Raw genomic sequence first — 26,287 nt, 5'->3', positions numbered from 1 at the left:
TAAATTAAAATCTGCTTCGGGCCCCAAAAAGGCTTGGACCGGCCCTGTAGGTATATTGACAGTTCAGCTATCATCAGCACTTGGTGCATTCCCCTCCTATCCGTTCACACCCCGCAACGCCTCCTCCTTCCGCTCCCAGTCCTCAGCGGTGGTCGACAGAAAGGATACAGTAACGCGAAAATGGGGGTAGAAATTGAGACGATAACTCCTGGAGACGGTGAGGATAATACTTGTTTTAGTTCGCCGTTTCATTCATTTGGGCCGCATAGTTCAGAAGGAAACCCCACCTTCCGTGTTTTCCCCTTTATTTGTTGTTTTTTTATTTTTTAGGACGGACATTCCCGAAGAAGGGACAGCGCGTCGTGGTGCACTATGTCGGTGAGTGGGAAGAATGCTCGCAGATTTAGACGCAGCGTGTTTTATGTTTTAGGTTAACTTTGTGTATTAATTAAGTCCTTAAGGATTTCAAAGTTCGTAAAAAGGTCCGAACAAGTCCAAACGTTCTTGGATCTAACCGCTGGCTATCTCAGTTAGCATGAAAGCTAACATTTCCTGCAGCTAAAATAAGCTTCGTTTGGGTAAAAATACGTTTTTACTCTCTAACCCTCCACCAGATTCTAATTTACACAGACGGAGATGCTTTATCTTAGGAGGGTTGTTTAGATAAACCGTTTGCTAAACGGTGCAAGCTTTGCGGTTAGCCAGCTAGCGCTAGCTAACGGTGACTTCTTGACGGTTGAGGCTGAATAAAAACTACCAACTGGTCACCGGGTCTGTTTCTATCCAGGAACCCTGGACGATGGGAAAGTTTTCGACTCCTCGAGGTCCAGAGGAAAGCCTTTTAAGTTCAAGATTGGACATCAGGAGGTTATCCGAGGATGGGAAGAGGGAGTAGCTCAGGTGAGAAACCCTCCAGAACAGCTGATAAAATCTGTAATGGACGTAATCGGTGCACTTTGAGGACATTTAGTCGGTTTGTTTACTTTAATTACAAAAGGCTTGTTTACAGTTGTTTTGGTTTTATTAGAGCTCACAATCTGTCATATTTCATATGTGTCAAAAGTTTATAAAAGGTACGGTGGCCGACAGGTACAATCGACGAAATACGTTTTTTTTTTTTAAATTAACGGCAAAATACACGAATGAAACAAACAAAAACACGCTGCTAACGAAAAATGCTGCTACACAGAAATGGAGGCAAAATAAAAAAAAAAAAAAAAAAAAAAAAAACATCAAGTGTAAAACAGTACAAAACGGAAATCCTCCAGGCCACCAGGGGGAGTCTATCACTAAATCATATGTAACCAGACAATCAGTAAAGACGGGATGACATTATTTTACAGCATACCCAAAAGAAAAAGAGTTAATGTCTTTTTCAAACAGGCAGACAGTTTTTTCCTCTTAGTTACAAAATTTTTTCGCTTCTGGAAACTATAATATTGTTAAATGTACTTCCTTGATTTGTTTCGCACACTATACAAAAAAAACTCTTTTACAAAATTACATTATAGTAGCATTTATGAAGGTAATATATTTACACCAGACTCCCCCTATTGGTCTGGAGTACTTGTGTTTTTGTGGAGCGAGTTTCCAGGCTTGCTGTTGTTTTGCCATTTGCAGCATTTCCTCTTCATTAGCAGCAGTTTTCTGTTGCATTTAGTTATATTTCTTTGTGTGTGTTTTGTACTTGGTTTGTGCCGCGTTTTGCCGTTTTAGCCTGTAGGTCACTGTAAAATACAGAGTAAAGTGCAAAACCGTTTTTAGTGAATATAAAATTATTGCATTAAACAATGCATGGAGTTTTTATGAACATTAATCTCCATAATGGGCTGTGGTGGTTTTTAGTTGATAGCTAGAATGCTCTGTCACAAGACGTTCATTTAATGTTTTTCCTCTGCATGTGTGGGTTTTCTCTGAGTTTCCTCCCACAGCCAAAAACATGACTAGTAGGATAATTGGTCTCTCTAAATTGTCTTTATGTGTAAGTGTGTTGTTTTCCACTTGTAGTTCATCTTAATTTCCTGAAAACAACTAAATATGTGTATGGAAATAGACATAAAACACCCTGGTTTAAGATATGACAGGAATGAAATGGTATCACATCCATATTCTGTGCACTTTTGCATCATCTGCCTACATTCCCCAGCATGCTGTGCGGTTCAGATTTCAGTGAAATTATTAAAGATTCTAACAATATTAATCATGTGTCTATTTCAATATATATTGTTACTGATTTGTTGCTCAGGCCTAATATCATCTATATCAGGGATTTCAAACTCATTTTGATTTTTATCAAAATAATCTTGATTCATATCAAGATTATGAATGATCTCAAAGGCCCGGTTGTGCCAGAATGTTTTGATAAAACCCATCAATAAACTGTTAAAATATTAATAAATATGTGTTTGAATTCAACGAATACTTAAGGTCAAATAATATTGAACATTTCACATTGATCAGTCCCTCCTGGATTTTTATTGTTTTTGTTGAAATCAAAATTATTGCAATTTTGATTGCAATAATTTTGCAATCAAAATTATTGATTTTTGTGGAGCTGATTTAGAAGTATTTACAAGAAATTCTGCAATATTTACGCTTTAACTTTGACTTGTTGTCGTTCTTCAACTCAATCATAGACTATAATCTGATAATATTCAATGTTTTTGAAAATTCTTGCAGAAAATTTGCAACAAACTCAAAGTGTGAAAAAGTCATTGATTTTGCATAAATTTCCACGACCATGGAATCGCGAGAAAGTGGAGGGACTGGACAAAAACAATATTGACTAAATAATATTTAATCACACAACCGGTATCTTTAAGGTTCTATTTGCGTGTCCCTCTGGTGTTTATGAGCCACATTAAGAGCTGTGGTGGGCCAGATTCAGCCCCCGGGCCTTGCGTTTGAGATCTGTGTGATTAAAGAGTGTGTGTGTAACCGTCAGGAGTTTTTAGCACCAAACAGAGAAATTAGTTTTTCTTCTTCAGTCTGCTTGGAGACGCAGGAACATTTTGCTCCTCCGACTTTCGATGAGTCAAAGCTGTGCAGTGGGACGTAGAGAGCAGAGCAACACGAATGAAAGGCTGTGATCTAAACGATCTGCCATAGAAACTTTGATCTGTTCCAGAAATTAAAAGCATTTAATGTTCACATTTAAGTGAAAGAAGAAGAAAATCTTGTCAGGAAACGGTAAGATTGCAGAGATGCAATTAACAATGATGTAATTATCGATTATTCTGACGATTAATTGTCACATGATGCAGGTTTTTAATTTAAGCCTTTTTTAAACATTAGGAATATGCTAATAAGTGGTTGAGTAATTAAATTCCTTTATAAAGTAAGAAAATAACCATTTTATTGCCTAAAAATGCAATAACAGCATTCTCTGGGTGAACGGTTGATCATTTGTAGCAAAGAATGTGAAAAGCTCGGCCTTTTCTGCTGCACTGATTGTTGAATATTTTTTTGATTAACCAATTATTGGATGGCAAAAAGTGCTGGAAATAAATGTATTTTTACAATTTTGCCGGTTGGAGTTTTGAGTAGAACATATTTACAGATAAAGTTTTTTTTTTTTATATCTTAAATGTTAAATTATGGGATTTTTTGTACAATTTCAGGTTAAGTGTCTTGTTCTTTCACCAATTTTTCTTTTTTAGAGTCTATACACCAGTTAACAATTGGTTTCAAAATTAGTTGGCAATTATTTCAGTCATCAGTTAATTATAATTAATTGTTTATCGGAAACAGATTGTATTTATGAACAGCAGTCGTTCCTAACCTTTACTTTCATACAGTTTGATACATGATTGTGGAAAAATAAACACCACAAATGAGACCAGGTTGTGTTGCAAACCCCAGATTTGGATTCAGAACTGCAGCGTTTTATTCAGCAACTTGTTTATGTTTCAGCCGTTGTTCCGGCTTTCCGGGGAATTGGCTGCATCATAATTAACTGTTTGGTTCAGTGTTTATATTGGTCTGTTTTTCACTCGGCATGAAGTTTTTAGGTCTGTGTCCATTCTGTCCACAGATGAGCGTAGGCCAGCGGGCGAAGCTTATCTGCTCCCCAGACTTTGCCTATGGCAGCAAAGGTCACCCAGGGGTCATCCCACCAAATGCCACTCTCACCTTCGACGTGGAGCTGCTTGGGCTGGAAGCTTGAAACTCGTGCACTCAGCTTTGTTTATTTCCACTCAGATGTTTAGGGTGAGTTGGAAATAGCTAATTATTTCAGAGATGATGTTTAGATCACAGCGATGCGTCCAGTTTGTAGCTTTAAATGACCTGGAGGCCTGTAGATCTTTAAAAAAATTAATTTGGCATATGCTCCATTCACAAAATTCTAATTCAACTTATTCTCAACTTTGGAAAATCAGGACATTTTTCACCAAGTAGGTTTCCGTAGTTTAGAGAGTCGGCACGCACACGGCGGCCATCTTGTTTGACAAGCCTCCTGTACAGTTTCTGTTTATTTTTACTTTGAATTCAGGTCTAATGCGAATACTAGGCCTAATACTCTACAACTGAGTATTAGGAGACAGGCAACATTGTTTTTAAAATCATGAGAATAAAGTCATAATATTTATGAAACAAAAAATAATGCATTAATTTAGCAATGTTGATCATCTTCTGAAGTTAAACTTTGGACTTAATACTTATTAAAATACTTTTTTATCATATCAGCATCAAATTATCATAACAGTCATGCAAACTGAACTGTTCRTTAAATAAACTGCCTGGAAGTGGTATTTTTTCAACAATATTAAGGAATTATTTACTTTATGAAAGTCTATTTCTCGCTAAAAAGTTACTTGTCAGTTTTCTTATTTCAAGCTTACTAAGATTTTTGCACTAGAAACTAGACCAAAAATACTTGATAAAATGTATTTTTGCAGTCGTAAAGTTAATTTGTTTTTACACCAATGTTTTAAATTAATAAAGACACAACGGATTAACATCTCAGGCAGAACAGGATCAGTGATAAATGCATGTTTTTAAAAGAAAGTCGATGCGTCTGGAGCTCAGATTGACCCCCTCTGGTGGTTCCAATGTGAAATCGTCTCATGTTCACATTATTTTGGATCACATGTAACTTTTCATTCTCCTCAGTTTGAGTTGATATCTTATTAAGCTCTGGAGTCTCTCCTCCTGAACCGTGTCGTGTTTTTCCTGTCGCAGGTTGACTCCTGTCCCGGGAACATGGAGGGAATAACGATGATTCCTGCATAGGACCTACATCACTTGTCCGTTGCCTTTTCAGATTCATGCAGAATAATCTCACTTGCTTTAAAACTTGATTCATTATTACTGTCTAAGTTAGACTTTAAGTCATAGGTCAGCCCATCCCATGTATTTTTGCTCCGTTACTGGTATATATTTAGACGTTTTGTTTAATCTTTGGCTTAATTTTGACATTGTTTGGCTATATTTGCCATCAGGACCATGTTTCAAATAAGTGTCATCATTCCTGTGGTTCTTGCGTTGTTTGGATAGCCGGTGATGAACAGGCGTGAATATAATAAGGATTTAAGAGTCATGACTAGTGGGGAAAAATTAAAGTTCAGAACGTTTCCAATGTGAGTTTAATCAAAAAAAAAAAAAAAAAAAAAAACGATAAAAAGAAGTCAGATTGTTGCCATTAATAACCTGCAGGTCTTAGCAGATGTGAGATTTTTTTTTTTTTTTGCATAATTTTCAAAGTGACTGAATTTGTGTAATGTTTACAGTTAAAAAGAAAACAAGGTTGGGCCTGCTTCTGTTGCTTCTTCCGAGGATTTTAAGGAGTCATTTTACCCAAAGGAATGCTTTCTTGTGCACAGTTTTATCACACTGCTTTGCTTTTCCTCATTTATGAAATGTTATTTAATGGTGTTACAGCACAGTAAAAAACAAACATGAAACAAAGGAAACAAGCTTCTTATTTACCAAAAGGAAACAGGGTGATTAATGTGCCATTTTACATCTAATACACACCGATGCCCATAAAGACGGAAACATTTTAGCTTTTTTATTATTAATATCACTCTGCATTTCTAAGAGTTTGGTCAACAACATTTTGAAAAATAATCAAATCACATATTTACATAGAAACAGATTTTTAAAAAATGTTGTATTCCAACCTTATGGGCAGCAGTGTTGAAGCACATTTGTGAATATTGAATTTTTTTTTTTGCTTTGGATACAAAAAGTTGGATGACTGCAATATTAAGTGAACCATAAACCATATTTTGCAATAAAATGTTCTCAGACTGCTCAAGCCGTCTCATGGATCCCATTTTTCCCCAAACACTGAAACATTCATGCTGCTTCTAAATCTCACCTTAAAGTTTTTGTTGCTTTCATTTCTTGTAGGAACAGAAGCAAGTTTCAACATTTCCTTCTTTGTGATTATCAAAAAATATAGAAACGTGTGAAGATAAAATATTTATCTTCTGTAAATCTCTTAATTACAAATATATATATATATATAGAATTGACTAATTGTCTAAAAAAGGACGTCTCTTTTGTGAGATTTGTAACATGTAAACAACTTTTTAACTGAAGCATTTTACTCTTAAGGAGCAATATTTTCTTGCACTGTTAAAAGTTTTTTTTCATGAACACTCGTGTTTTCTTTTTTTTTAAGGATTTTTTGGGTGATTTTATTATAAAGTCCAGCTTTATTAGGCAACTTAACTTAAAAGTATGAAATATTGTCGACACATACAAGATTTGATAGATCTGGTTTTAAATCTCAAAGCAGAAAAATGTACTTTAGCTGCATATATAAAATCTCAATTATTACTGCAGAATTTGCAAAAACAATTGCAATAGATTACGTGGATCTATATTTATTTGCAGGACAAAATATTTCAAGTAACTCGACATGATAAATATGTGTTTGGTCTATTGGGTAGACTCTGTATGGAACTAAATTGGGGCCAGAAAGCTAAAAAGAACATTAAAACTGAAAGGGGGGGCAAATAATCTTGAAAGCTGGGAATTATTTTCTTTTTAACTTTCAAAAATCTTCAGTGCCAAAACTTTTTTCCCAGTTTCATAATTATGGTTATGAACTTTTTCTTCAGTTGCATTTATTTTTCTTAATCTTTTCCTCAGTTTCAAAATTATTTTAACTTGAATGTTTAATTTTATTAAAGTCCCAGAACCTTTTTTTTTTTCAAAACATTTTTTTTTCAGTTTGAAAAATATTGAACAAACTTTATGGTGCCAATTTAGCTCCATATGACTCATGACTACCATATGAATACCATGTGTTAACATGGTAGTCATGGAAAAAAATTGATTACAATATTCAGAAAATTTAGCATTTTCTTCATGCTGTTAAGGACAGTTATGTGTTTGGTCAAATATATTAAATATACTTTTATTAGAATAATAAATTATTAGTTTAATAGTTTGGTTGACAAAAGTTTGATTTCAGTTTCAGGAACTCAAAGGAGCTAAACGTTGAAAACGCAGGCAGCTTCACCAGGGGGAAACAAATCGTTTGCTCTGGGGGAAAGTGCGCCCCCTATCTTTTTGCATTTGGTCAGATGGTGTTTCACCGTTTTAAAACTCGGGACTCCATTTTATTCTTCATTTCTAGAAAATAAATTCTTTACAACACGGTTTAAGGTTCATAAAATACTTTATTCTACGTTTGGAAACACAAAAAGAGCATTTTGAAGTATTTTTATAGCTGTTGAGAGAAGAGTAATAACTGTAATAGACTGGTCAAACCTGGACTGAATTATTGTACATTGATGACAGAGTGTTAAACCTTTATAAAGGTTTGTCGCAAAATATTAGAATATCGTGAAAAAGTTTAATCCTTTTTGACTCATTTCAGAAAGTGGAACCCATAGATTCATTACTCAGTGAAATATTTAAGCCTTTTTTTATTGTAATGTTGATGATTATGGCTTACAGATAATGAAAACACAATTTTTTTTATTTTTGACCTTGAAATTCAGAAATGTCCTTTTTTAAGAAAAGTTAAATTTCCAAGCTTTTTCTAGAAAATTACTATTAATCTCAGAATTTCTGAGTTTTTTGGTGGAAATTGACTCCTTTTTTTTATCTATAATGGCCTCACACACTGTAGCAAGCGCAAGAAACCTGCAGCAAACATGTAAAAATGCTCTAAAACATTAGATTTAAGTTTGTAAAACTAAAATTAATTCCTGCTTTTTCTTGCACTCCGACACAGATAACATTTCCTTAAAGCTAATTTAAAATCTTTTTGATACAAAAAGAGAAGTACATAACTTCAGATTATTTTTAATTGTATAAACTGTACATTTTTGCCCTGAAGGTTGGTCACCAAAACCAATGCAGGGTCTGAAACAATCTGTGCTTTACATGCAAACTGTTAAAGGAGCTGGGCACTTACAACTCTCCATAAATCAGAATATCCTTGAAAAGTTTATAACGAGTTTAAAACTCACTAAAACAGAATTATATATTTTAAGAATGTATTGTTTTGATGACTATGACGTGAAAATGGAAATCTAAGATTCAGTTACTCATAACATTTTGAATACTAAATAAAGCCAATAGAGAACGTTTTTTTAATCCGGAAATGTACCTTTATCAGAGTGAACAGGTACAACATCCTGTTGGAAACTGGAATCAGCATCTCCATAAAGAAAGCGATCAACAGAATGAAGAATGAACTAAAACAAATATAATCCAATCTGACCAAACTCTTTAAAACTTTAGCTCAAAAATGATCGAATATGCTAACAAATGCATGTTTTAGTAGTTTTTACAGATTTTCTATAGATTAATTGTATTGAACTTGCACAACAGAATGACACTAAAAGTAGCCGTTTATATTCTTTACATTTATCAATCCTCTGTTTGCAAAGATTGTCACATTTTGATTTGTTTTAAAATCTAAAACTGGAAATAAAACTGCTTTAAAACGCACAACAAATTTCCTATAATAAATATTTATTTTAAAAATTGAAGTTGTCTTTTTTCAAAACTTTAACATTTGAAGCGCTAAAGCTGTATTTAGCTGGACTGAGAGCAAAATGTGTTTTCGATTGTTAAAGTTGCAGACCTCTGGTGTAGGTCATGACATAAATCCCAAATGTAATATTGAGAAACTGAATTTTGGGTTTTCATTTGCTGTAAGCCCTAAAATAATAAACATGATCTGAGAAAAAACAAAACCAAACTAAAATGTAATTCTGTGTAATGAGATTCCCTTTTTGAAAACTGATTAAACTTTTCAATAATACTCTAATATTGCAAAAGCAGAGGGAATATATGAGAAATTAAACAATTCCAGCTAATTCTTGTTTTTCTAAGTCACTAACCGGCTGACAGAATTACAAGCGCAATTATTTGATTACTAAAATTCCTAAATGAGCAGGCATCCAACAAGGATGCCTGCAACTAATCATCTGCAGAGTTGATCTGCAGATGATTAGACTGGTGGTGTTAAAGGTGACCTATTATGCTTCCTTGAACATGTTAGAATAGATCTATGGGCAATACAAAACATGTTCATTACATTTTTGGACATAATTATTCAGTTTTAGGGCCTCCTGTCACTTTAAATCCAAACAAGCTGCTGCTGGCCTCGCTCCTCAACTCAATGTTTACACGCACTTGAAAATGGCTGCAAACAGACATTATACAACCGTCTTCAAACATTATACAAACATCTTTTCTGGTAAGTCAGTAACAAAACACGTGTATTTTCCAGTAGTCATGTGCTGGAACTTTGACTGGGTCGCTAGGTAACGGGCTGAGCTTGGCTGGAGATACTAGGTAACGGTAGGTTTTGAAACGGTTTTCTAACCGCTAAAAAAGTGTTAACTTCGGCTGCATTCACACTGCAGCCTGGAGTGACCCAATTCCGATTTTTTTTTTTTTTAATATATAATGATAAAATTATATCTGATATTTTCATGGCAGTCTCAACCATATGAACAACAGAGGTCACATTTTTTTCAAATGCAACCTGAAGTCCAGGTCGCATTCATCTGACCTGAACGTCATTGATACTCGACCAACGTAACTATTCTGCGTCCTGATACTGGGAAGAAAAACAACAACCGTGATGGACGATAATGAGGATTAAGTTGTTAATGTGTTGACTCCTGTCGGAAAACAACTTCAAAATCGTAAGCTATGCTCTAACGTTAGCATCCATGTTTTCTTTCGCAAACACTGAGCACTTCTTTATGGCGGTCGGCAAAACACTGCACACGCTCTCTGTGTGACGTTATTGCGCCCTCTACTGTGCATGCGGGACACTTTCTGGTCGTTTGCAGTTTGGAGATCACATACAAGTCGCATTTATTTGGAAGTGTGAACGACCACGCCAAGAAATCCGATTTGACAAAAAATCGGAACTGGGTCACTTTTGGCTGCATTGTGAACGTAGCCTTATTGTCAAACAGCTTGATGTTCTTTTTTTTAATTGCTTGGGTTGTTCTTAGAAGCAGTTGAGATCCAAATGGAGGCATAAAAATGTTAATTTGGCATAAATAGATCCCCGTTAATCTAAAAGTGGGCTTGAAGAGTCAGACTGAAGTTGTCCCGTTTATGTCAGCGGTCGGCCTGTCCCGGCCTGCGCCCTGCCGCCGAAGCGAGTGGAGGGCCACAGCACAGCAGCCTCTCAGCAGGGAGCCGATGTGGTAGGCGGGCACGACTTCCTGCGGCGCCCCCCGGCACAGCCACGCCATGGTGGGAACCACCGGCATCGCCAGAGCCAGAAGGTCTACCAGGAAGTAGCGGCTCCAGTGCGACAACTCAGGGGGACGCCTGTCCTCACTTCCATTTGCTTCGTCCTCGTCAAACTCCAGTACAGTGGCTTCCTGTCTAACAGGAAGTTGCTCTACTCGCTTGGGTTGGTGGGTGTGGGGCCCTGCCAGCACCTTTCTGATATCCTCAGGTTTGTCGGCAGCAGTGGGACGGAGATCTGGAGGCGACAGCAGAGGTAAAGATGTTGACACTGACCGTGGATCCGAAGTGGTGATCTCTGGTTTCCCTGTGGAAATGACGCTCAGCTGTTCGGCGCTGCTCTCCTCACTCAGCCAGGTCATGGTGGGGCTGCAGCCCTGAGACCGGACCTCCGGTTTCTTCTCCGGGACCAGGACTGGTACCGGGACGGCGGCTGGTGCTGCTGCTGCTGCTGAAAGCGGCGGCTCTTCTTGAGGTAAGTGAAGGAACAAGTGATGATGCGGGAGGTAGGCGTGTCCGCCGCACCTGCAGCTGCTGCTGAGGGAGTGGCAGGAGTGGGACGTGGGCAGCACGGAACCGCCGCTGCACAGATGCTCACAGGTGGCCGAGCGGGAGACGGCCGGTCCGGGCCGGAGGTGGTGGGCCTGGTGCGGCAGCTGCTCGGACAGGAGCGCCGCCTCCAGCAGCAGGTGGGTTTGTCCCACGGAGCGAGGCGCCCCACTTGGTTCTGGAGCATTGCGGTCCAGTTGCAGAGCCTCGCTGCTCCGGCGGGTCAAGGTGGAACCGCGGGTCAAGGTGCTGGCGGGGGAACAACCACAGGACCTGGACTTTCCTCCAGGCCGAACTGCCTGCAGCCCTGAGTATGGCTTGCAATCGTGAGGGTCTTGGTCATGGACGCCGATGTTGGATTTGACCGACTCCACCACTTCATGCAGGTGCTGGATCTCCTTACGGGCCTCCTTCAGAGCTAACTGGGCCTCCAGGCGGTGGCACTCCTCCTTTATCCAGTCTTCCTGCATCTTGTTCAGTTGGGTTCTCAACTCTTCTATTTCATAGTCCCTGGAAAATAATAAGAAAATGATTATTACAATGGATGGATGAATGAAAGATGGATGGTTTGATGTACAGAAAATGGAAAAATAGCTTGATTAATGGATGGATGTCTGTATGGGATTAATGGATGGATGTCTGTATGGACTAGTAGACAGATGGACGGACGGACGGATTGATGGATTGATTAATCGACTGGTGCTGCTGCTGCCAACCAACCAACGGGCAGTTGGTTGGACAGATGGGTGGATGGATTGTTGGACAGACAGATGAATAGATGTATTAATGGACTGATGGAAGTAAAGAAGGATGGATTAGTAGATGGATGAATGGCTGGCTGGCTGGATGGTTGGTTGGTTGGTTGGATGGATGGATGGATGGATGGATGGATGGATGGATGGATGGATGGATGGATGGATGGATGGATGGATGGCTGGTGGACCTGTGCTGCAGTCGCTCCACGTTCTCCCTCAGCCGGGCCCTCAGGTGTCTTATGCAGACCTCCTTCTGCTGCAGCGGGGTCAGGTATTGCTCCGGCGCCGGGACTTTGATCCCATGGTTGTTGATGCAGGCCGTGTGCTTCGTCTGGCGCCTGAACCGGCACAAACAGGTGAACACCTCCATTAACACACCAACTCATTAACACACCAACCGAAAACCCTTGTTCTGCTCATGCGGCCGAACAGTAACCCACCTGGGCGTACTGGGATTGGTCCGGGCTGTGGGGCTGCCATCAGAACCCCTCATCCGGCCGGGGTAGGTGTAAGTGCTGGACGTGTCGCTATGGGAACATCCCCTGCTGCCGCCACTTGTTCCAACTGAGCGCCTTAAGGGGAAAATAGACTTTACTCCAAAGCCTTGAAGGTGATTTATTATCCTTCCATAAACAGGTTAGGAAAGGTTTGTAGACGATACAAAACATGTTACAATTTATTAAGAAAATCATCTCAATTATACAATCGCACATCTTTGAATAGCATAAGTGGAGCCTCCTGCACAACCAACAAGAATGCAGAAAGTGGTTTTCTGGATGGTAAGTCGACAACAAAACACTCGTCTTTTCCAGCAGCCATTGTACAATAAAATCAGCTGACCAAACTTGCAGGAGCTCAGCGTGGGTTGCTAGGTAACAGGGCTGGACTTGGCTGGGGTTGCTAGGTAACCGCGCAGTGCTCCTCGATTGCGACTAATACTGCTTTCCAGTTGTATTTGGAACTGGGAAATCCTGATTTCCTAGTTGGAAAAATCATCTGGGACCCCCTCCCAAGTCGGATTTCCCAACTACCTCCAGTTACGACTTGTAAGGTGGGCTTTGCGTTTCAATATGGCTGCTCTTCGCATCAACAGCAATGAGCTGCGATGAAAACACACCTATTGTAAAAGACAAGCAAGAGTCTGTCTAAAATCAGTTTTACATGTATTGCCTGCAGCTACAAACTGAACAAATAACTGGAACACAGCATTAACAATCGGGAGGTGTTTGAAATGGCTCATTTTCCTGACATAGAAAACATTAATTTATTGCCAAAAAAGGGCTGGTTGTTGTTTTTGGGTTTTTTTTTTTTTTTTTCGTTTTTGTCAAGCGCCTGAGTTGTTTTTAGCAGCAGTTGAAACCCAAATGAAAGTATAAAAACCTGTAAAGTAAAAATTTTGCATGTGTTCCCTTTAATGTTACAGCTGAGTGAGACTTGAAACTTTGAAAATTACCTGCGCTGAATGGAGGATGACTTCCGACTCGGAGTGAGAGACATTTGGGATGAAAAAGCAAATCCGAGGTCGTCTGTGCTGTTGCTAACAGGGGACACAAGGAGCCCTCACAGCCAGTCTGTAATAACTGCAGCAGGCAGCAAAATAAGTACATTACATAATCAGAAACAAGCTCAAATCCAGCCAGATGAATCCCAAAAGAGGATGAATTCTGCCTAAATGATCTGCTTTGTGTATATATTCACTGTAACCCAGTGACAACAGTCTGACCCCTTAGGAAAGATATTAGCAGGAAATAAAGCCTTCTTTCTGCGACGACACAATGAGGACCAGTGAGTTCACAGCCTGGGCTGTCCTTCTGCAGCAGAGCTGAAAATAAACATGATTCAACGAACACTGACAGAAGAACAACACGGCAGTCTGATTACTGGAGGTTGGCAGAGACATTTACTTGCTTTTCTTCGTTACTGTTAGAAACAGATGGATCACCGCTACTGCTAACCTTCTCTTGGATTAGGATTTGAGTTATGTAATAAAATTAGGGCTGAACAATATGACTGAAAACAAAAAAAAGTGTTTCATATCCAGGACCAATTATTGAATATTTTTTTGTTTTAAATGTCTGAGGTGACCTTTCCTGTTTAACCACAGCTTTCTCTCCACAGCGGTGCTTTTTTTTAAAAGCAGTTATGAGGCAAAATGGCGGAACCTTAAACTGCTGCTGCGTCAGTTACTCCACAGATCGTTGCTAGGCAACCAAAGAATGAGTGAGTTAGTTGGTCCCACTAACTTATCTGGCTTTGGGAGGTTGAGCAGCTAAAGTCTTTCCTCTGCCTACATTTCCCAGAATGCTGTGCGGTTCTGGATTAGAGTTCAGTGAATTTTCTATATGCTGAATATCCTTCCAGATATATCATCTGTTGATATTAATCATGGGTATATATATTGTTATTGAGTTATTGTCCAGACCCAACTAAAAAGTTTCACTTCATTTAACAAATTTCATCAATTCGCAAACACTTTATTTTTCAACACTTACTATACGAGTGAAAAGAGAGCAGGAAGAAGAAAAAAATCTTGTATAAACCTTTTCTCAATAATTAAAACAAACTTTCATGGACATATGAATTAAATGAGCAATATAATTTGCAAGCAATATATCATTGTCCTAATTATTAACTCAGAAGTGTGAAAGACTATTTTAATTTATTTTGGGCTGGTAGTGCATTTTTTCAACTCTGTTATAGTTTTATTCATTGAAATGCATCTTTGTTTTAAAGTAGTACACAGTTATTTCCATCACTTGCTCTTCAGACAAAGAACTTTTAATTCCTACCTGCAGATTATTTCACTTATAACATGGTAAAACATTTATTATAAGTGCAACTAGTACATTTTCATTAATATTAAGGAATTATTGACTTAGAACAAGCTCCTATATTTTGCTGAAAGTTACTTTTTCCTTTTCCTGTTTCTACCTTAGTAAGATATTTGCTCTCAAAACTTGACAAAAATACTCGGTAAGATTTTGCGTTTTTGCAGTGTGTGAAGTTCACACTGTAAATTTCTCTTAGGCCCGAATGTGTGGCATGGTTGTTTTAATTCATTCTGTTTTTCTGAAAAAGAACATCATACCGACATGATTTGCAGAGATTAATGGAGCAAAGAATGGAAATCTGTCATTTTTTGACCTTAAACTGAAGGTTTTTCAGTGACCCAGTTCAGGTTTAAATCCCCCTGAGGCCCGGCCTGCCATGGTGTCCTTTCAGGCTCAGAAACCCTCAGATGTTCTGGATTAAAAYGATTCAGCAGAAAATTCGGCCATTAAACATTATTGGAAATGTTTATGTCAGACAAAAATTATTAACTTTAAGAGATGTTTACTTTTTTCAGAGAGAAGGTGGTTTGGATTTCTCGCTTAATAAATAAAATCATTTGAATATATTATGTTTTTATTTCTTCAGCTTATCTTTGTCTATTTTGGATTTTCTTAATGATCTGAAGCAGTTAAGTGCAACAAGCATTGAATTTAGTAACATTCTAAAAAATGTTAATTTAGTTTAATTGGAAGGGACACAATGCACATTAATTCACATTTCTGTAAATACGGCAGAATTAGCCAAAARGCTTYAAGTCATCTGTTGTCCTTACACAAATTTAGTCAATACAAAACTTAAATCAATACAAACAATAAATACCAAAAACAATGAAACTACAACACAATCATAAAAAATATAAATCCTTCACTTACGCATACTAATTCCAACTAATTACATCTGATTTTATTTAAGGGTGTCAGGAAACAAGAACATTAATTTCAATAGATTTTATGAGAGTAAATATGACTGAATAGAAATGTACAAAACTTCTCAGATCATGTGTTTTTCTAAAGTTTTGTACTACAGTACCATTTTTGTTGTGGAGAAGTTAAAGGTCTCTGAATTATTTTTATTTTTTGCAAAGAACTACAAATGAGGCACAACTTCACTTCTGCTACTTCTACAAAAACATTTATTTTATTGTGAATAACTCAAACAAGCCAGAAATATCGTACATTTATGTAAAACTAAGTACAGCAGAGTGTAAACAATGAACTTAAAGGGAAATWYTTATCTGAAATGAGCACAAAATGTCGCCATTTTCCTCAGAACTTGCCGGATCTCAGCAGAGTTTCATAAACCTGATGAAGAGCCGCGCGGTCTGGAGGAGGAGAGCCTGCTTCTCCTCCCCGTCCTACATCCTCCTTTTCTAGGACGAAGCTCTGCTCTGCTTTGCGCAACAAGTGGCAAAGAGCTGGTGAGAAATACGCAATCACCTTACGTAAGTGAGGAGGAGGATGAAACCAGACCGCTTCAGGTTCAAATGATGCAGCGATTAAAATGTCAGCAGCGAATCCCTCTCGTCTGTCACACGCAGAAAATTATTTTACAGAAATTAAAACGATAAGAAACGAAAACGAAACCAAAAAAAAAAAACAGTCCCCGCACGAGAGAGAGAGTCAAGCAGCCAGAATTTACTTTCCATCTTAGCAAATAAAACGAACCCAGATGAACCCAGACTCAGCAGTGTCCTATATACAGTGGATGGAAAGGTGGAGCTCGGAAGCGGACGGGTTCTACCTGTGCTGGTGAAACAGAACCGGTTCGGCACCGCGGAAGAGCCTCGGTTCCGGCCCGACTTCATGGTCCCCGGCGGCAGCAGGTAGAAGAGGTGCTGGCGGTGCTGATGAGAGTCCATCCTGCAGCCATGAAGCACCGAGACGAAATGAGGCGAGAGCCGCTGCTGCATTGCTGCTTCTTAAAGTGACAGGAGGGACTCATCACGCCTCATCTGGAGACCCGCAACATCCCCGCAAGACACGCGGAGCAGCCGCTCACAACCCAGACCCGATAAAACACTCAGCCTGAAAACACATTAGGAGGGATCTACAAAGTACAATAATATAGTTTTATCGCTTATTTAATTGAGTGAAACGCATATTATATAGATTCATTACACACATACAGTCTACGGCAGCCGAGAGTAGAAAACCATCATTTTTCTCGATGGTTTTCTAGAGATGAATTAACTAACCATTAAGTTAATTCAATAACGACTTAAATCCCTGATTTCTCAAGATAAGGAGTTAAATTCCCACTGGGTTTCCAGAAATGACTTAATTTCTTGGTTTTCTAAACGTAAGGAGTTAATTGGCTTCCTAGAGATGGCGATTTAATTTCCATTATTAACTCCTTAACGATGGTTAATAACGTCATTACTTAACCATTTTCTCACGATAACGACTTAAATTCCTGATGGTTATCTAGAGATAATGACTTAATTTCATATTATCCACAAATACTTTTTCTTGATTTCTCAAGATAATCCTCTTTATTTAGACTCAATTATGGTCCATAAACAGACGAAACAAGAAAAAAAAAAAAAACTTAATTTTATGTTTTCTGGAGATACCGAGTAAATTTTCATTATTAACTCATTATCTCGAGTTAATTTAATGGTTTTCTCGAGTTAAAATTAATTTCTCAATGGTTTTCTTGAGACAATTTAGCTTTCAAATAGTTTTGAGATAATCAATTCCTGTATTTTCTAGATAAATTAATTTCTCCAATGTTTTTCTCAAGATATCGAGTTCATTTCTTGTTTCCACATATATACTTCCCCCCCATTTCTTTCCCCCACAAATCAAGTTTTCGAGTTAAGTTAATCTTGAGAAAACAAACTTTGTTTTCTTGAGGTCATGAGATGAACAGGTTGCATTTAAAGGAAGGAATAAAATTTCACTTGTGATGTGGAGAAAACTATCGGTAAATTAACTCGACTCAGTTTAAGTTCCTGCTTGTGAATTGATTACATTACAGTTAATGTGTTTAGCCTAAAACTACATGTTCTTCCATGTTTTTTTTCCCCAATTCTCATTTGATTTCTGACATAAATCATGTGAACCACTTGCTACAGCCAAACGTGGATAATAAATAGTCTATTAATTTAAACTTAAGCTATTTTTTAGATTCAGTGCGTAAAGAGTAAATATTCCAAGCCCTTATTTCTTATAACTTTGATGATTTTAGCTTACAGAAAATTAAAACTTTGTTGGCACGGACCTAAAAATATTTAAATTACACAACAAACCTGTTATTGTAACCGAGACATCAAACTACACAGGTGTGAGAATTACTTTATATATTTTACATAGTAAGTTTTCACCTGGGTTTTCTCTCTCAGGTTAAATGAATCACACCTGGGATGGAGCTGCTCCGACATGCAGGTGACGTTCGAACAAGACGTGAACCAAACAGGTGGGAAAGTAAAAAACCAGCAGCTGAAATAAGTTACAAAATACGAAGAACGATAAAAAATAAATACTTTCTCTTTCAGAAACAGGCCAACACGAGTTTCATACAATTGAAATGAGCTTGCTGTGACCAAACGGCATCTACTCCAAACAACCAGAACCGCTTCAGGTGTAGTATTCGGGCCCGGGGGCCACAGAGACGTCCAGGTACGGGCCCGGCTGGTGCAGAACCACGATTTGTTGCTTTTTCAGAACCAGCAGGGACAAGAAAGTGGCTGCAGCCTGCGATCGAGTGTTTCCTCTGCAGAGCGACAGCAGGCTGAAGGCGGGATCTCCGGCGGCGTGGCTGTGCTGCACAAACAAAACGCAAACACATCCGTCAGATCAGTTCCGTTTATGTAATAGTAATAGTTTTAGTTTTTGTAATAGTCGTTACATACCTGGGGAAAATAAGACACAGAAATAATTTCTGTGTAGCAAAATCCTCAAAAAAAACAAAAACTGTCAGTTTTGAATAAAATGTGTTAATGCACATTTAACTAGTTACATTTACTTGAGTAACTTTTTTGACAAAACGTACTTTTAGGAGTATTTTTACCACTCTGTACTTTTACGGAGTAAATTTTCAGAAATTTTTACCCATTGAATGAAAACAAACATGTTTTAATCACAGAAACACCTGCAGCTCTTGATAAAGTGTCTTAAGTTTTTTATTGAAAAAAAAAAATTTGAATTTTTCTATTTTCCCTGATTTTGTTATTTTTTATTTAACTTTATATTTTGGTCCATCTGATTACGTCATTTTTAAATATTAAATAATTGATAACTTGATCAGTACTTGAGTAGACTTTTTACCAAATACGTTTTTCCTTGGGTTAAAATATGTTGAGGTAGTGCCGTTTTTACTTCAGTATAATTTTTGGGTATCTCTGTGTAGGGGTGACCAAGGTGTGGCCAGGGGCCAATCGTGGCCCTTTAAATGATTTTATTTGGCCCATAACTACTAATCAAGAAAAATTTGTCAACAAAAAAGAAAATAATTGGATGTTCTTATTTTAATAAGGGAACCTTTTTTATGTTTTGGATCTTTAATGATATTTTATTTTCCCGTCTTTTATTTTTTCACCTGTAGTTTTGTTATTTTTCAGTAGCAGGCCTTTTACCTTCAGGTTGTTCAGAAGCTTCATTGCTCTCCTGGTTATTCTGCTCTCCTCAAAGTCCTGGCTCCCCAGCAGAGACTGCAGGTTGGAAAAGCACCATGTTTTTAATCAGGGATGCTGCGCACATCGTCCAGCCAGCAGGGGGAAAATTAACACCTGCCATCTGTTAGGRGCCGACAGACTAAAGCTTCCCTACCAGCTATTTTCAGACATTTCAGTTATTTAGAGCCGGAGAGGAGGCCAGCAGGAGGAGAAAAGCGACAGGAAGCGTCTGTTTCCTCGTAAGCACCTGGGTGTGGACAGAAGTTGACTGAGTGCGTTGCTCCACGTTAGAGGGATGGACAAACATGGAGTCCTCTGATGGCAGGTCAGAATGAGCGATATCTACGCTGAGTTCATCCTGACAGACACAGAWCACAAAGAAGTAAAAAAACAACGACATTCCTCACATTTCAGGAGATACAAGTGAGCTTACATGGAGGACGGCAGAATGTGTCTCCTGATTGTCATTCATGAGGTCAAAGGCCATCAGCTCAGTGTTGTGAGTTACTTCAGTGTTTGCGGATGAATCTCCCAGACTGGCGTTGCCTGTGAAGAGGGAGCTGATGTCTCCCTGAGCTGCAATGAAACCAATCCGAACAAGTAGAAAACAAACAACAAATCTGCTGGAAAAATATTTTATAAAAATGTCTTAAAACATGCAGAGCCCCCTGGTGGTCAATGAGGGATTTGTTTTCCCTTATCACACAAATGTACAACAAATTAGGATCACTGCAGATAAAAAACAAAAAAAGGCAAAAGTTTCCATCAAAAAACTCAGAAATTTTGGGATTAATCTCAGAAACTTTGTAAAAAAAAAAAAAAAAAAAAAAAAAAAAGAACCTCAAAATTCCAAGTTTTTTCTCAAAAATGTATGAAGTTGATGTAAAAAATTCTGAGTTTTTATCTTGAAAATTTGACATTGAGCTTTTCTAGAGAATTTCTGATCTCATAATTTCTGAGTTTTTTGCAGAAACTTACTCCTTTTTTCTGTATACATCTTGAATAATGACAGTTTTCTGCTACACTGAGACGTTTTTCCATGTATGTAAACATCTCGTTTGTGAGTTATCTGAAGTTTTATGTTCTTTTCTTTTGGATAAAAGTGAAAAATTGAAAAGCTAAACAGCAAAACTTTCTATTCTTACTCTAAAACATAAACATGACAATATTTCTGAAAGAAGGAAAGAAAGAAAATAAAAATACATTCAAACTATTTGGTCTAATTTTGAGGGTAATCTGACAGTTTTGGTGGGTCTGTTAGTCTGAATGGTTAATAAAAGGCCGTTTTCTCCTGCACCAAAACATTTTACATAAACAAACGACTTACAGAGTTAGGAATAGATAAACACGTTTTCACTTTTTGGCTCTTTATCTGGCAGGTTACTTCACTTATAACACAACATTTTACATTTTTCCCATGTTATAAGTGAAATAATCTCCCAGTGCAACTAGCACTTTTTCATCAATATTCAAGAATTATTGACTTAAAACAAAATCTTATATCTTGCTGAGAAGAAACTTGAGAGTTTTATATTATTTTGTCTTATTTGCTCTGGAAACTAGACAACAGATTCTGTGTTTCTGCAGCGGGTCGCAATAAGAAAATGCATTTAAGGCTTTTATGCATCTTCATCAGGTGTTTCAGTGACTGTCTTCGCATTTGCACATTACCACATTAAGCATGATTCATGTAATTGTACCTTTTTGTTTCTCTTGCCGCATCTGTTCAACCTCTTCTTCTACGCTGTAAAATTTCACCTGGAAAACACTTTTGGCAAAGACCTGCGAAGGCAACATCTGTTTACATACAGGCATCAGGTATTAATACGGTAAAAGACTAAACATGCTGTGAGTTTTACCTCTTTAATGAGTGGATTGACCAGAGTGGAGCAGGGTTTGGAGAAGAGTTTGTCGGCTCCGCCGCTCTCCTTCCAGAGCATGAGCTGCACCGTCGGCGGGGCCATGTCCAGCGGAGCGACCAGATCCGAATAATCCGAGATCTGCTCCCTGATGACGTCGTTGCTCAGCTCCTTCATCTGGTCGACCACCAGCTTGCGTTTCCTCTTACCCAGCTTTCTCTCAGAGTTTGCTTAAATAAAAAACAATAATTTTTTTTAAAAATCAAAAAGGCTGCATGACTTCTCAGTCCCTCCAGGAGGTTACGATGTTTTTATGTGGTAGTTGTGAATTAAAATTTCTGATTTTGTAGCACCTCTCTCAAAAAGTTGAGTTTTTTAAAGCTTTATTTTTACAAAACAGTTMAAATTGCTGCACTTCAGTATCCAAAAAAGGATTTTAACATAATTAATATTTTAAGTCCACATAACATTACCAAGTAGCTTCTTGAAACATCAGTGTCAATACAATAAAATCACATCCTGAGGAACTGCCAAAAGAAGAATTTGATATCGGTCATTAAAATTAACATTAACTGGATAAACAGTAGAAGTCGGTCCAATAGAACTGGGCTTTGAAATATGTAAAGAAATATCAAAGTTTAGAAAGTTTTTTTTCCCTTTATTCTCAATAATTATTTGTTTAGCATAAATGCTGCCTCATTCCTTCTGAATTTAGTTGGCCAAGATGAGCATTTATTTTATAATAATTTAAATATAGATTAGATATTTAAAATAAAAAAAATTATACTTTGATTTAAAACATTTACTAGATTTCTTTATTTTTGCCATTTTCTCCTCATCTTCCCTGAAGTTTTCAGTGGCCCTGTAGCGCCTCCTGGTGGCCGTCCCTTTGAAAACACTGCTATAGAGCATATTAAAATGTTTTTTTGAAAAAAAAAAAAATCTATTTTTACAGTTTAACATAAACCTGCAAGTCTGGTTTTCAAGAGACACCATGAAACAGGAAGTTAGAAGGGCAAAGCGGATTGGTCAAAGTTCAGCCGAGTTGCAGTGATTGGTCAGAAATCAAAGAAAATGTTTAAGTTATTAGTGAGCAAAAGTTGCGATGACTGGTGAAAATTATAAGTCCACAATAAATGACTGAATTTGTATTAATAGTTGCGATTGTGACGTCTGTCACAATCACAAATATTGCTGGGCAATAAATCATCCCAGAAGTTATTGCGATAAACGATAATATTGTTACTTTGGGACATTTTTAAGTGATAAAATGATAATGGCAACAACACATTCTGGAAAAATCACTAAACTTTACATTCTGATGAATATTTAACACTGGGACTGGGAGATGTTTTAAATATCCAAAATAAAACAGGAAAAACAAAATGAATTATGAAATCTGTGTAAACTAAATTGTAATTTTAAAAAAGGGCAATTTGAGACCAAAGTATCAGACTGAAGAGTTTTATCATCCAGCTTTAGAGAGAAAAGAGAAAAACAATAAAACAAATAGAAATTACTGAGTTTGTTTCATAATTGATTTATTGCGACAGACCCAGTCATCGCAACAACTCAGCTGATTCCTTACTGATCACTGGGAAATGGAGGATCCCAGTTTGAGGCGTTTGCTTACGCGTGATGGGAACGGGTTCTAAAGCGAAAGCGTCCCCATCGTTGGTCAGCAGAGTGGTTTCAGTTACCGTCTCCTCAGGAAAGCCGAGGTCAACATCTGGAAAACACCAGGAGAAACACGACCATCACACACATAAAAACCCACAGAGTTTGTTCCAGACACAAAAGTGCTGTTTTATAAAACATCGTCACCCATGTGAGGTTCATCATCCTGGACTGAAGAACCTTCTTTATTTTCACTTTGCAGCTCTTCCTGGATGAAACTCTGGGTTTCAGTCTGATCGATGGGGTTTGTCAGGAAGTCTGAAGGGAAACCAAGAAGCAGCAGATCCCTTTAATCTATGACAAACTGTTGCCTTTAATGGAAATAAACATTAAAGCTGCAGTAACTTTTATAAAAAAGAAATAGTTATTTACATATTTGTTTAAACTGTCACACACAGCTCTGTAAAAAAATTAAGAGACCATGACCACTGAAAATGGCGGATAAATGGTTTTCCTGTAATCACAAGTTGTTTCTGCGGCATTAGCACATTTAGCAGCATGTATATGAGAATGATTGACAGCAATAACACCCTCTGATTGGTTGTTCTTAGTCAGTGTGTTTCTCAATAGTAGCTCAGAGAGACGGTGGAGGAGATTGGTGTTTTCACAGATTATCTGCCTAATTACAAACTGTCAGGACATGGTGACAAATTGAACAAATATATATAAAAAATAATTTTATAAACGTTACACACTGCAGCTTTAGCAAAACAAAGGAAAGAGTTGAAAAAATGCTTTGCTATTTAAAATAGTTCACCAATTCATTAGACTTAAGAACAAAAAGGAGCGTAATTAATTCGACCTACCAAGTATGTCGAATTCGTTCTCCTCATCGCCAAATCCGTCTCTATGTGCTGAAAAGTCGTCAAAGCTTTGGTCCAGCAGTGTATTTGCTTGGCTCTGTAACTCATCTCCTACATGTCAGAAGGAGCGAAAAGAGACAAAGACTAAACGAGAAGCAGCTTTGTCCTAGGTAATGTGGTGTCAAAACAAATGGATACTGCCTGATTAACAGAAACTAAAATGATAAAACTACTATAAACATCAAACTCTGGAGGAGGATGAAAACAATCGTTCTCTCACCGATGTCTTGAAAGTTCAAAAACTGATGTCCGAAATCCTCTTTCAGAGTGATGTCCTCTGAGCGACACTGGTTCAGGGACACATGGTCCACATCGATGTCACTTAGACGATCAAAAATGAAGGAGAACACTTGCTAATTAATCATCTGAAATCGTGTCCATGGGGATTAGAAACATTTCCAGGAGAATTGGAGAACATGTTGGAAGTGAGTGTTTGTGGAGCCTGAGCTGTCACCTGGGCAGCGGCAGCGGCGTGTCAAAGGCGGTGAAATCTTCAACCAGAGTGATCGCCTTCACCGTCGCCTCAAGCCCTTCCACAGGCATATCAGTCTGACCTGGAATATTGACATAAAAATTAATGCAACATCGATGCATTAATCGATTAATCGATTAACGCATTACTTAATTATTTCAATTAAAAGCAGTATTGAAACATAATTTTTTTTACATGTTTATAATTCAGCAAGAATAAAACAATCACAAAAATAGGACTTACTTATTAATTTTTTTAAATTATAGCCTGCACACATTATGAGTTTACAAATGAATGATAAACTAAGAGCCCACTGCACTGAACCCCATTGAAAACCTCCTGGTTATTTCACCAAATCTTGATTTCTGAACTCTTCCTGAGTTAAAACATTAGTGTTGTTGTTTCTAAATGAATATGAACTTGATTTCTTTGCTTTATTTGAGGTCTGAAAGCTCTGCATCTTTTTCCTTATTTTGACCATTTCTCGTTTTCTGTAAATAAAAACTAAATCTTTGCTTGGTATAACCAAAAAGTTCTATAACCAATTTTTAGCAAATAAAAACAAATATGATATAACAGCAATGGTAAGGGTTTAGCTCCAAACACCATAATAAAATACACGCTGCATGTAGGTAAATAAGATAAGACATAAATATATAAAGCAGTAAGAAACACTACTTTGAAAAATAGTGTTTCATAATAAACCTTGTTTAAACATTACAAGGCTTACCATTTCTAAATTTTTCTTTATATGAAGTTTTTAGAGGCGTTTTTTGTGTGTGGAGTTTTAAAATAAAAACTTGAAAAAGAACAGGTTGATTTCATGGTCATTTTGTCCAAGTTATGGTGGAAATTCAGATTGTTAGCTTAGAAAATGGGTCAAAAAAGATAAGTCTGAAAATCTCCCCAAAATCTTTATACATTATTTTGTGTCTTCCATGCTAACCCTGAGCTGTAAAAATTAAATACTATTTTACTTTTTCAGATTGCATAGAAACTCTTACAATTTCTTGGAACTTCTAAAATATTATAATCAACTTTTTAAAATGTATTACTATAAATTAAAAAAATGAAACGAAGAAAATATGCTAAACAGTAAAAGTAATTGTTACCTGGCCTGAATGCCATTTTAATTTTGACCAGGGCATCACTGCAGTCTGCAAGGAGATACTTTGTCTTCCTGGAGTAGATTCTGACCACGCCAAGAAGAAGATGACCAGAAGTCCTCAAACCAATTTTCATCTAGAAGAAAATCAGATTCACATTTTTAAAATCAGCTGTTTAAGATTCTGCAAGTTAACTGGGTTTAACAAATGGATATATTTCATTCTAAAAGGTGTAGATATGTATTTTTAGGACGTAAGTGGTACTTTAGGGGAAAGGATGTCTCTGATGGATGTTTCCAAGTTGCATTCAAACACATGGGCCTTGGTAAGCTTCTTCTCCCAGTGCGCTGCCAGCCAAATTTTGGCTAAAGGACCTCTTTTGGACGTGAACATTTGCGTGAAGAACATCATTGTGAAAGGATTAATATGACCTGGTATAGAAAAACAAAGAAATGTCAAGCTAGCTTTGATCATGTTTATAAACTTTACAGCAACAACACTGTGTATCGTTTATGCTAGGTCAGGTTAAAGTCAGCTAACGTTAGCTGTCACTGCGTCGTGAGCTAAAATTCGGCAGCTATGGGTTAAGTTTTATGGGTAAAGACATGACATCGGCATAAATTTAATGTTTCATCATTTAGAAATGAAATGTAAACGTTGTAAGGGAGATAATAGTGCCGATATCACGAGCACGACTTACCTTTAGCTCAAGCGAAAACGAATTTTGACAACCATTAGTGAACGTCAGCACAAGACGTATTTAGTTGCTAAGCAACTATCACTTCCGTTTCAGAAAACGAACTATGTCGAGTTATTTTAAAATCTGTAACTCTTTTATTTAACTYTTTTATTGCTCGAAGAAAGACAACGATC

The 26,287-nt window shown here is 37.5% G+C and overlaps 3 protein-coding genes across 3 annotated transcripts; 1 reads left to right on the top strand and 2 right to left on the bottom strand.

Moving 5' to 3' along the window:
* Positions 1-54: 54 nt before the first annotated feature.
* On the top strand, positions 55-6,259 carry fkbp1aa (FKBP prolyl isomerase 1Aa). The gene is made up of 5 exons (XM_008414375.2): positions 55-217; positions 331-378; positions 788-900; positions 4,034-4,209; positions 5,182-6,259. The coding sequence occupies exons 1-4, from the start codon at positions 181-183 to the stop codon at positions 4,163-4,165; spliced, it is 330 nt and encodes a 109-aa protein (XP_008412597.1). The 5' UTR covers positions 55-180; the 3' UTR covers positions 4,166-4,209; positions 5,182-6,259.
* A 3,849-nt stretch (positions 6,260-10,108) lies between these two features.
* snpha (syntaphilin a) lies at positions 10,109-16,807 on the bottom strand. The gene is made up of 5 exons (XM_008414377.2): positions 16,563-16,807; positions 13,444-13,570; positions 12,431-12,562; positions 12,179-12,328; positions 10,109-11,745 (listed from the first exon to the last, which is right to left on the bottom strand). The coding sequence occupies exons 2-5, from the start codon at positions 13,485-13,487 to the stop codon at positions 10,527-10,529; spliced, it is 1,545 nt and encodes a 514-aa protein (XP_008412599.1). The 5' UTR covers positions 13,488-13,570; positions 16,563-16,807; the 3' UTR covers positions 10,109-10,526.
* Positions 16,808-18,102: 1,295 nt separating this feature from the next.
* rad21l1 (RAD21 cohesin complex component like 1) lies at positions 18,103-26,208 on the bottom strand. Its single transcript, XM_008414378.2, has 14 exons — positions 26,115-26,208; positions 25,679-25,845; positions 25,421-25,550; positions 24,291-24,390; positions 24,057-24,157; positions 23,780-23,887; positions 23,121-23,231; positions 22,930-23,025; positions 21,297-21,526; positions 21,138-21,219; positions 19,871-20,013; positions 19,685-19,795; positions 19,399-19,473; positions 18,103-18,586 (listed from the first exon to the last, which is right to left on the bottom strand). The coding sequence occupies exons 2-14, from the start codon at positions 25,823-25,825 to the stop codon at positions 18,401-18,403; spliced, it is 1,620 nt and encodes a 539-aa protein (XP_008412600.1). The 5' UTR covers positions 25,826-25,845; positions 26,115-26,208; the 3' UTR covers positions 18,103-18,400.
* Between the last annotated feature and the right edge of the window lie 79 nt (positions 26,209-26,287).

Source organism: Poecilia reticulata, linkage group LG7 (genome assembly GCF_000633615.1).
Source record: "Poecilia reticulata strain Guanapo linkage group LG7, Guppy_female_1.0+MT, whole genome shotgun sequence".
Taxonomy (NCBI): Eukaryota; Metazoa; Chordata; class Actinopteri; order Cyprinodontiformes; family Poeciliidae; genus Poecilia; species Poecilia reticulata.
This window is presented reverse-complemented; position numbering and strand designations above follow the sequence as displayed.